We start from the raw sequence: 12854 nt of genomic DNA on the forward strand, positions 1-12854 counted from the left end.
TTTGCAGACGATAGGTAGAATGTTTGCAAATTAAGTTTGCATTAACAAGGTAAATTTCGCTGATTTCAAACGCTCAAGTGAATCAGCGTTATTCAACTATTTGAATTCGAGATGTCTCCCTGTGAACGCAAACCTTACCTTAATAAGAAAGAAAAGACCTTTTGTAATTTCGTTAATTGATATACAGATTACTAAGGCTTTTCTACCTCAGGAATAGATTACCTTAACTATATAGGATTTTTTGGTCCTCAATGCTCTTCAACTTCGTACTTTATTTTGCCTTTTTAAAATTTCGTTATTCGAGCACCCTTGATGTAATGACAGATGAACAATTTCTTTGTTTAATATCATGGAACCAAACGAAAATAAACATATTGTAAACTACTGAGTAAAAGATAAGCAAATGAGATAATTAATTATGACATGTATCATAAAAATAGTAATCAAATACTTATGGACGTATTATAAATATGCATGACTTTGATAAATATAGATATGGAATTTTTTAAATTCAAACGAACAGTTGTTTATAATTGTTACTTTTCAAGGTAGGTGTTTATTCTTTAAGCAAACATATATGTATTGTAAATACCATAAAATAAGTTAAAAAGCTGAAGTCAAAACTATCAATTATGTTGTGTTTTACCTTTCTTTTTTGTCCACTAATATGTTGTTATGGATGCAAATATGTACCCTTTCCTTTCTCCGAACAGACAAATTAACGAGAGGGACTTTATACATAGCTATTCTGTTGTTATTAGCAATCTATCCTGAAGAATTGTGATTAGACAACAGATAATGCAACTATCTTGAAATTTGATGGTCTTTTCTTCGAAGAATTCTCGGTTTTATACATACAGCTGATTTCTTTTGTTTTTCGACGCTATATTCTTAAACCTACACATTTACCAAAGCAAACGAAATGGTATGATTTACTTATCTCAATCGTGATATTGGTCGCAATCGTCATTTGGCGACTTCATATTGGTAAAACTGAAAACGTACATTTGTGTTGCTCTAGGGAATAACTGTAAATGCGATTCACTGACGTTTTTGTAACTGGTCACGAACAAAAGGACTGTTTCATTAAATCAATCAAAGACCATTGCGTTGCATCTGAAATCATAATTTCCCAGTCATTGATTCAATGGTGTATTAAATACTCGTTAACAATTGGCTTTACTTTATTTTGTTTTTTAAATGATGAATGTATTATGAATTACGAATAAGTATATGAATAGCATTTCTTTAATTTAAAGGAAGATTCAATAAAAGAAAAGAAGATCATATCTTTTGTCTTATTTTAAGTATTTGTTTGATTATTGTAATAATATGTTTTGGATCAAGGGTTCAATCTGTACGGGTGTATATCATGATAAAACATTTCTCATCACAAGTAAATAAAAGGAAACATAATTCTAAAAGTTTTACTGTTAATTTTAAAATATCCAAAGTTTTGTTCAGATGTTTCCGATTTTGAAAAGACTTAACATTTCCGGTTTTTTTTTTTCTATATAAAATCAACTAGTTTCCTTCTAAAGACTATGCGTTTCAAGATACCTTTGCAAATTCTTACCTAATAACATATGAGAACGAGGTTAATCTTAAGTATCCTTCTGATAGTGACTCAGCGGCACTTGATATTTTGGTGACCAGGTGATGTTTGTCAGCTGATTAAACAATTTGCTCCACCCACACTTAAAACTCTTAATACAGGATTGTGAAAAAAAAAATTTTATACAACAATTAACACCTGGATTATTACTAGCAATTTGTAATAGATAAAGGTAAAGTTATGTTTTTTTTCAATATTGTTGTATAATAACTAGACTTTAATCATGGATATTTGTTTGAGTGTTACTGTGGATTCATAATTCTTGGTTTGATACCAATTTTCTTGGGTTGCGAAATACATTTTTAAATAGGCTTTGAATACAGAGATTGTAAAAAACACGAAATAAAATATCCGCAATAAGTTTTCAGCATTCCAGGAAAATTGATACCCACGAAAATTAATAAATCCACAGTACATATGGCGTATTGTTAATCATAGGTAACGCGATTAAGTCTTGGGAAACTATAATCTAGGACATAATCACCCCTTCGTTCGACGTGTTTGACATGAGTGTATTAGTCATACAATGGAAGTAGTCAAGATAATTCTTCAATAGTAAAACCAAGGAGTTTTGTTTTGATTATAAGCATTAAGTGTCATCGTGGTACCGTTGTGCCTTCTACGTAATGTAAACTGGACATCTACTGTGTTAAGTTATCGCTGCACTAACGAAGCGGAGCTTTAAAATTGAACAAACACCAGCTTAATATGTAATGCTGACTTATCTAGCCTGGTATCATGACAAAACCTCATCTTCGTGTCCACTGTCGAGCAGTGAACTAAGATCCCATTTACGTCGCTGTTTCGTTTATCTTTAAATCGTAGGATCATATCGATGGCACAGCGTTGTACCAATAATGACGAAAAACAAAGGAAGATATTGGGCAGGCATCAATGCCGCGATGGCAACCCAACGAAACAGATATCCAAAAGACATACAACTGTTTGATTATAAATTACGTTGCTTCAAAAGGAATGTAATAGAAAAATGTTGAAAAGTGCTAAAATAATGAAAAACCCATTTATAACACGACTTTTTTGTCTGTATTGATTAATGTCTTTTGTTTTGTTTCTATCGAAACAAAAATGTAGATATTCAGTGGTTGTCGTCTGTTTATGTGGATAATAAGTATTTCTTATTTCTTTGTTTTTATATAAATTAGACCGTTGGTTTTCCTGTTTGAATGGTTTTACACTAGTAACTGAGTACAGCCGATCACATCATCAAAGCGTTTGTTGATAATCATGATAATGGACGTTAAACAATATGCAACGGTAAACGATTAAAAAACTATCATTGAAATATCATAGTATCAAATTGGGATTTCGTTATAATCACATTTTTCATCGGATTGACATTAATTTTTAACGTATGACAGTACAGTTCAAACTTTGGATAGCAGTTCTTAGAAGATATACATTCAAACGAATATATTGATACTTTGTTTCTCATTCAAAGGTTCTCGGAACACGTTGGACTTTTGAGTTTAATAAGCGATTTACGACCTTCAGTGGGGACTCGGTTCACGTGACTACTTTCATCTTTCGATATGAAAAACTATTGCAAGATTAAATATAAGTCTTAAATATGTTTCATTCTACGACCTCTGTTTTCTTGGGTTTTTTTCTATTTTCTTATGATATGCATTTTCATTTAACATGCGGTTTTATGCATTTTTCTTGTAAAGTGCCTTCGTATCACTGCGTTGAAGGCTGTAACTTGACCTATAATGGTTTACTTTTATGAATTGTTTGTTACATGGTTGTAGAGTTGCCTCATTGGCACTCATACCACATCTTCTTATATCTATTTATATCTATATATGAGAGGGAAAATATGATTTAGGTACGAAATCGGTTTACACCATGTTCACTCAACACCAAACGATTACCAATCGACAAACACAACTATTGTCCATGTGTTTGGCTTCAAATAAGTCGTTTTGGTTTCTTCTGTTTAGATGGTGTATGGTTTTGTTTTTATTTATGTTTGCGTATTACATTTCAAACATGTTTGATACGGAAAGATATTATCGATAAATGTAGAGTTTAAAATATGACAGAAAAATTATCTTCTTGATTAAAAAAAAAAATAACATTTAATTTTGATAGGGATGTCTAAATCAGCGGCGTAGATACCAAATGCAAACAGTTTAGAAAGTTCAACAAAGAAAACTACAGAAGAAGCAATATTGACATACCAAAAACCGTTGATATATTCGAAAGACTTGCATATCCTAATCCACATGTTAAACCTCTCCTGTTGTTCATTTAAATACAATCATGTTGATGATATTCGGTAGGTCACATTTGATAAAAAAAAATGTTTCAATTATGACGATGGTAATGTACCTGTCGTAATTTGCGAACAAGATATTTAATAACGATCTAAAAAAAAATTCGAATGGATGATTAAATGACCACTTCTTGAAACTCTTAAAAATTTAAAAGTTTGTTTATAAGCAGCAACTCTCTTTTATGACAATCATCATATAAAATGCAAGCTCTAGAATGTCGTATTAACTGGGAGATGTACATATAATGCGCAAGCGCCGATGGAATGTTGGTACATAAAAATGAAAAATTCACAATTGAGAAGCTGAAATAATCTGTTTTTTAAAGTTTTGTTCTTGATTTACCCTCGTCATCTTGATTTTCAACTGCTAGGATTGCTAGTTTTCCTAATGAGGGTCGATTGTTCTTTTGAGGCATTTCGGCTTCCCCAACTTTTAGGAACAGACTGTCGCAATCCTAAGGGAATTCATAGAAAACATTCGGTGTTAAACAACAATCAATCTATCAATTGCAAGATGTAGGTAAAAAAAATGAAGCAGCTTTAGCTGTATCTGTAGTATCCTTAACTTGAAGTTTGATGAAACAAGTGCGTTCAGCACAATTACAAAACTTTTAATAATTTAGAGAGAACAAATCATTTATAAAGAAGAACCTGACGTTGAAGGATAATGAAAGCTTCTTTTTTCTTAGAGGCTTCTATATGGAGTTAACCTCATACTAATATGAAACACTTCGACAGGAAGAGGAGCACAGTTGGATCCCATGCGAACGTCAAATATTACTAGAAAAACATGTACTTTGAATGTAACAATAAAGTTATCAAGGAGATGTATTTTTTGTTGTTAGGTAAATAATGAATTTTATGTGATATCTAGAACTTTACATTTTCATTTTTGTTGTTGAGTTCACTTCCATTCTGATGCAAACAAAAAGTTCGAAAACTCTAAAACAGTAGTGTTGGTTCCTGACACAATATTCTCAATACTGTAAAGAAACAAATACTTGAAGGGTATGACTATGACAAAGAGAAACAGAAGAGAAAAAATATTTTAACAAATCTTTAGCATTGGATAAAAGTTTATAATGCCTTGGCACTATTAGGCTAATTGTTTAACAAAAATTATGGTCGTTTAAGCACTTCAATAATACTGTAGCCGATGGGTCTTCAAAATGTTTGCATTTAACTGATGAGTCTTATGTAAACTAAACATGTGTCTGGCGTGTTAAATTGTACTAAGTTTGATGCGACTATCATATTAGTGAGAGGTTTAGCTAGCTTTAAAACCAGGTTGACTCCCCCATTTTCTACATAAGAAAATGCCTGTACCCAGTCAGTGATATGACAGTTGTTATCTCTATGTTTTATTTTTTGAGCTTTTGATTTTGCCATATGATTAAGGACTTTCCGTTTCGAATTTTCCTCGAAGTTCAGTATTTTTGTGATTATACTTTGTAATCATCGTATCTTTTTTAAATTTTCATAATGCATCTAAATTAGATAACTCGTGTTCATAAGTAAAGCTACTCGTATTTCAAAGTATCACCGGTATGAAACCTACCATTAACAACTAATTATGTCTTTGGATTCAGAATTCAGACTAACCACCCTTAGCGCCTATGATAAAATATCTTACTATTGAATTACCAAAAGTCAAAGCACTTAAAGGATCATTGAATGCATACAATATTCAGCCAGGTTTATAATGCACGGTCATCAGTGAATAAATGATTTAAACTCTCTTTCTGTCTGAAAATTATAATTCCTCCTTTTATTATCGAATATGATGGTCATTTAATGTGATAGGGTATTTTCACTGGAATATTCCAAGAGGTCTTTTTCATAATCATTATTTATTTTCTAAATAGTAATTTCTGTTAAGCTATTTATATTTTGTAGTAACTCTTAACAAAACAAAAAATCATTTAAATTACATAGACATTTTCAATCTTTAATTTCTCTATAATAATTGTTCATCCATTTAATGTTATATTTTTTATGTTATGGCGGGATTGTAATAAACAATGAAAAAACGTCCTTTTATTTTAGCCTAATTGTTACCGAAAATAAATTCGTTCCAATTCCCACAAAGGAGTCTAAAAATAAATACATGTCTTGGTCATATCAACAAATAGGAAATCAATTCTTTAAATGGTTATACAATATGCATATTCGAGAACAATAAATATCATGTGTGATACCAATCGTATAACATCATATTTGACATATGTATGTCATGAGTATGTCAAATCATTGATTCTTGATAAAAACGATGATTGAATTTCCTGAATAGTTCTTTATTCATATTATTTGTAAATATCAATCCTTATGTATTTATTTACCATGTAATAACACATTGTTTACTTGAAACATGTTCATATAGATAGGTGTTACCTATAGAAGAACATATATTATTTTCGACGGTAAGTCAATTGTTGAAATTAGGAATTTAGGAAAACAAAGGGAGACAATCGATTCGTACGATAAGCAATTTGAATTGAAACAATTATTTTCTGAGTAAATCAGCATAACAGAATCAAGTCCAAATTTCGAATTTCGATGTGTAATGTAAATATATTGGCAATCATACAACATCTTCTTTTAATGTATATATAAACAATTCTTATCATGACATTATAGAATATATAGACAATAACTGTTAAATATCTTTTAACATAAAAAAAAACATTGTACAATTTGAAACATAAGTGTACGAGTTGTCCTACACTTCAGAATTTTGAACTGACAATGTTGTACCAATTTATCGATAAAGCATCAGTTAAAGGTACTAGTCAACGAATTTGTAATTGAACAGCTCTAAATAAAAACGCTGACTAAACTATTAAGTGAATTTTCAGTCTTTAAGTCAATTTTCCAACATATGACTGCCGTTAATTCAGTAGTATATAGACACTTTGCTTACAGTCATTCAACATGATCAATATCGGCTCAGATGATGTTCAGACTGTTCTGTTGTTGTTGCAATACATTTATTTTGATATATCATACTAAATTTGTTTAAAAGCACATGCACAGTAGCCATATAGACTTTAAAACAGGAGTACATGTAAAGTGAATAATATTGAAGACTCTCATTTTTATAAGAGGTAAAATAAATTGATAAAATCCTTAATTTAATAGTATTTTCTATTCCTCATATAAATACATTGCCTATAACATTGTATAAGAATTTAACAGATGAGAAATGTTTCAGATTATTTTACCGTCTGTTTAGTTTTAAGTATCATGTTACAGAAATTTCCTTCCATAAAACTAAAGTTATGATTAACACTACTACATGTATTTCTAAATAGATATGGGAAGATGCTGTACGAGTGCGACAACTCTCCATACAGTCATAATTTATAAAAGTAAACCATTGTAGGTCAAGGTACGGTCTTTATCTCGACGCCTGGGCTCACACCAAAAAGCAAGCTATAAAGGTTTACAAAAAATTAACTAATGTAAAACCATTCAAACGAAAAAACAAACGGTCTAATGTATATCACCACAACCAGTGCAATTACAATTTAAAATTTCAAGACTCACCTACATGTGCATATAAAAATGAAGATGAAAGAATAAAACTCAATAGTAAACTAATTTAATATTCTTACGGTTGTCATTTTTTTCTCAAAATCACAAGAAAAGTGTACACAACAATGATATTATTGTATTTGTTTAATAAATTTTCAAACTTCTTCTACCATTTGGTGGTCATCGTCAATCAATGTACTGATTATTTTGCCATTTTTATCGGCGCATGTAAATGATTAATATGGAAGTTATCTGAATATTCCTGCGAAACATTCAATATACAGAAACGTGCGTTTAAAACCAACCTTGACGGTGATCTAAATCAATACTTCCTGTACTGGTGAGGGTGAGTGGTAATACGTCCCTTATTCTTGGATACAACGTTTGTTCTACATGATAAAAATTTGGAACGATTGCTGTTCAAGTTAACTGCTCATTTACTGTTCAACTCACCAAATGCAGTAAATTGTAGAACTCCTAAATTATTTGATGAAACTTCCTTAAATGAAATTATTTTGAAACTCCCTTAAATGAATTTATTTTGAAACTCCCTTAAATGAATTTATTGCTGTAGTTTCTCAAAATTGTGTTGTTGATGTGTACATGTAGAGTACTACAGAACAGTCTAAATAGAAAATATCAGAGAAATATCTGATCATATTATCATCTGGGTAACGTGTTAAAACATTTGGTATGATGACCACGGTACATAATGCAATGCAATGACCAGTAATGTTTGAAACACCAAAAAAAACTGCTTCAACTAGAAAAGTCCTTATTTTTATGCAAATCAAAATCGCTAGTTATATTTTCTATACACACATGTATATCTCTATTGTTTGTACGTCATTTTTATATAGTAGAGTCCTTGGCTTTTCAGAAAAGCACAAGTGGTAAAGCTATCATTTCTAATAGGAACATGTCAAATATCCTTGAAAATCGTTTTGAATAACTGCATTTTTAGAAACATAATCTAAGGAACCTATACATTAATACAATTGGGTTGATTTTCAAGGCAATAACTTGCTTTACTTTTTTAAAAATAAAGAAACAAACTATTGATTAAAAAACTCAGGTACACGTTTTGTCTTTGATATAGTCAAATTCAATATTTTGTGTTTCATTTTTCTTCTGAAATGTGGAAAGTATATAATAATAAAAAAAACTGCTAAATATATACGTTCTTCTGTTTTGTAACATGCAAGTAAATTCCAATAACTTATTTGTTTTTTTGTCTAGATGTGCAGGATACTCGCAGAGTTTCGAGGGAGATCGAATGGTGACCGGATTGACCGAATGTCTTATGTTTATACAACCTCGTTGTTTATCGTCTTGGCATTTGTAGTTGGTTTTGCTCAATGTTTTAAAGATCCGATACAATGTTGGGCTCCTGCAGAGTTCACAGACTCGATGGTGTCTTATACAAAAAACTATTGTTGGGTGCAGAATACATTCTATGTTCCTATGTTTGATCAAATTCCAGGAAATATTTCAGAGAGTCAGGATGCGCAAATTTCGTATTATCAGTGGGTTCCATTGATTTTGCTTTTCATGGCAATCTTATTCAAACTTCCGAATGTCATTTGGAGAATCTTAAAGGGCAGATCTGGAACAGATTTAGATAATGCAGTTCAATTCGCACAGGAGTCACAGCTCGGATCAAGAGAGGACCAAGAAAAGTCGATAAAATCCCTAGCTTATTTTATAGACAAATGGTTAATCGACAACAATAAAAAGACTGGTATAGCAAAACAAATTGCATCGAAATATTTAGTAGTTCTTTACCTATTTGTCAAGATATTGTATGTTTTAAATGCAATTGGACAATTAGTTCTTTTGAGTGCGTTCCTTTCTACTAACTTTAACTTTTATGGTTTTGAGTTTTTGGAAAATTTTAGCAGCAATAAGCCATGGCGGGAATCATCAAGATTTCCAAGAGTAATTCTTTGCGATTTTCAGCTGAGACAGCTTCACAATGTACAGGTATTCACCGTGCAATGTGTTTTACCCTTTAACCTTTTCAACGAGAAGATCTTCATCGGTATATGGTTCTGGCTATTTTTTATTGCTATTTTAGCAATATTTAATCTTTGCAAGTGGTTTAAACCGATAATGCTTACCTTCAACAAGACACAGTTCTGCAAACAGTACTTGCAATTAAACAACGCATTTCACTCAAGTTATGACAAAAAACGCTGTGCCCAGTTCGCAGAAAGTTACATGAGTGAGGATGGAGTGTTTGTATTGCGAGTGATTGCAATAAATTCTACGGATTTAGTAGTTACAGATCTTGTTAAAAAACTTTGGAAATTGTACACAAATAAACAAAGCACAACCAAAAATGACGAAAACTTCGAATTTAACATGTTTAAACTAGTCGGAAATAGTGACGATGACATTAAAAAGCCTCAAAATAATGAACATTTATGAAATTGACACTAAGAGACTTACTTTCCTATCAAAAGTCTTCCGTTCAAATTGTTTGAGGACCAAGATCATTGTCGTATTTATTGTATTTTCATGACGACGAGTTTTTTCAAAGCAATGCTAGGAAAGGTCAATGTAAATGGATCATTTTCTATCTTACTTAAATTTTTCTTATGGTACAAAATATTGAATAATAAAAAGGAACTTCATTATTTTCCTTTTTTGTTAACTGTAAAAATGAGTTGCTCTACAGAGCAATGAATTATATAGAAATTTGTCACGATTTCAAAAAGTTACCTTTTCGGTGGTCGTTTGATGTGTTTCAGCGAACTCCGAAACAGCGGTTACGTCCTCTTTACTACGCTACGTTGACATGATAGTTTAGCGAAGCAACGTCACCACTGTTTCGGAGTTTGGTGTTTCAGCTGTCAAATCATTCAAAGAAAAAATATGTGTGGCAGTATGCAATCACTTCATTTTAACATATTTAACGGATGCCACATGTGCAGCAGAATCTGCTTACCCGATCGGGACCACCTGAGATCACCCCCAGTTTTTGCTGGGGTTCGTGTTGTTTAGTCTTTAGTTTTCTATGTTGTGTATTGTTACTATTACTTGTCTGTGTGTCTTTTTCTTTTTTAGACGATTTTCGATGTATGAGTTTGACTGTCCTTTGGTATCTTTCTGCTATTAGTTTTTAATGCTTATAAAACGCAAAAAGTACAAGAGAATAGATAATGAACTCCAGACAAAGTTTTTTTATCATATTCACAGAAGACTAAATTTGTGTGATTGGTGAATTAGTGTTGAATTATTTGAATTATTCGTGTAAAATGGTCGTAACTGAACTCGTTATAGAACTTTGAAAAACCCAAAAACTCAAGAACGATCATATTACGACAGTGAAGGAACCTATCACATTATTGAAAAACTTATTAGGCTAACCTGTAAATTTTCAAAGGTTCTCTTAATTTTCTTCCAAGATTACTATTTTGCCCTTTTGCAGATTACCTTAGTTGTATTTGGCAATTTATTTTTTTTTTTGGGGGGGGGGGGGATTTTGGGTCCAAAATGCCATTCAACTTTGTACTTGTTTAGCTTTACAACTATTTCGATCTGAGCGTTACTGATATGATAAGTCTTATGTAGACGAAACGCGCGTCTATCGTATAACATTATAAGCCTGGTACATTTTATACCTATTGTGTATCAATTTATCTATGACAAAATTATTGAAGCTTACAAATTTAGATATACAAAAATGTAACGTGTGGTACAAGGCCGTATTGCTACTCTGTTTTCTAAGTTACACAAAATGACAAGATCAGATGTGTGCTTTATATGCATATATTTATACTCAACTTTAAGCCATATGATACTTAAATACTCAACATTCATTTAAATGTTGGGAAAATTAGTATGAAAATTAGACGCGCAATATCATACTTAATTTGGAATTAGATTATTAACCGGATTTGTAATAGCATGAACAACACGGCGAGTGTTACATGTAGAACAGAATCTGCTTACAACATCGGGGGCAATTGAGATCACCCCAAGTTTTTGGTGGGGTTCGTGTTGCTTAGTCTTTAGTTTTCTATGTTGTGTCTTGTGAACTATATTTATAAAACATATTTATTTTTATCCATGGCGTTGTTAGTTAATTTTCTATCTATGAGTGTGGCCGTATCTAACTTCTAGTATATTTCGTCCCTCTTTAATGAACCACACCAACAAATGACAATCACTGAACAACAGTCTTCTGACTCAGAACAGGTACATACATCAGGTTTTACAGCTCACTAATTCTCTCACGTATATAACCGTCGCATAAAATTCCAATATATTGACAATAATGTGTAAACAAAACAAACAAACATGAAAGGTAGAAATGTCAAAATACGGATACATTAGTCAACATCGCGTTAAAATCTTAACCACTATAAAGCAATCAAAGATTTAACAAATGACAAATATTATATATAGACAAAGCACATATATGCTGTTTTATCGGTAATTTGTATATTTTTCCTTTGATGCGTACTCGCTGATAATGTCAGTATTGGTGGACTGGCCGTGATATAAAAATTATTGGGTCAGTACGCAAATTACATGAGCAAATGCAACGCGTAAGGATCTACTATCCCTTTCATTCACAAAATTGGGCGAGATATTTTTCGCAGAAACGCAGGAGTTTTTCTGACGAATGAAACACTTGTCATTGTTTGACACTTTTCAAAAGTTAGTATCCTACCGTAGTCTATAGATATAGGAAGATGTGGTATGAGTGCCAATGAGACAACTCTCCATCCAAATAACAATTTATAAAAGTAAACCATTATAGGTCAATGTACGGCCTTCAACACAGAGCCTTGGCTCACACCGAACAACAAGCTATAAAGGGCCCAAAATTACATGTGTAAAACCATTCAAACGGGAAAACCAACGGTCTAATATCCTTTTTGAACGATTGTCGTGAAATTGTGAACAGAAATAAATAAGAAACCCGATAAACGTTTTAAAAAAATGCGTTATCTACACTATGACTATTCATTTTTAAATATATGAAGCTCTCTTTACTATTCAGATCTATTCACAAGGACGTACAACTTACATATCGTCCATGCTCATGATGCTGTTCCAATCTGAGTTTTTGTCCATACAATACCAATACATAGCCTGGTGCTGTTCCAAGTATAGTTTTCTTGCTCTGTTTCTCGAGAAGTATTTGTTTTACCTGTTCAGTCACTGTAAAGTGTTTCAATTCATATTTAGACGCAACACATATATAGTGATCAAAAAGGTACCGCTATCGCATGAGAGAAGCTAGAGAAAAAAATGAAATGTACGCATTTTCGATTTTTTTTTAGGGACTTTGTGGGCCCTTAATTGGAAATAAGATATGTCTTATCTCTTATACAATTTCAAAAGATAGGGTTTCATTGTTAATAAAAAGACAACAGAGAACAACATTTTTAAAAA

General features: G+C 31.7%; 1 protein-coding gene across 1 annotated transcript; it reads left to right on the plus strand.

The window, feature by feature from the left end:
- The first annotated feature begins 8685 nt into the window (after window positions 1–8685).
- Window positions 8686–10037, plus strand: LOC139503083 (innexin unc-9-like). The gene has a single exon (XM_071292761.1). The coding sequence runs from the start codon at window positions 8742–8744 to the stop codon at window positions 9873–9875; it is 1134 nt and encodes a 377-aa protein (XP_071148862.1). The 5' UTR covers window positions 8686–8741; the 3' UTR covers window positions 9876–10037.
- The last annotated feature ends 2817 nt before the right edge of the window (window positions 10038–12854 follow it).

This window comes from Mytilus edulis, chromosome 14 (genome assembly GCF_963676685.1).
Source record: "Mytilus edulis chromosome 14, xbMytEdul2.2, whole genome shotgun sequence".
Classification (NCBI taxonomy): Eukaryota; Metazoa; Mollusca; class Bivalvia; order Mytilida; family Mytilidae; genus Mytilus; species Mytilus edulis.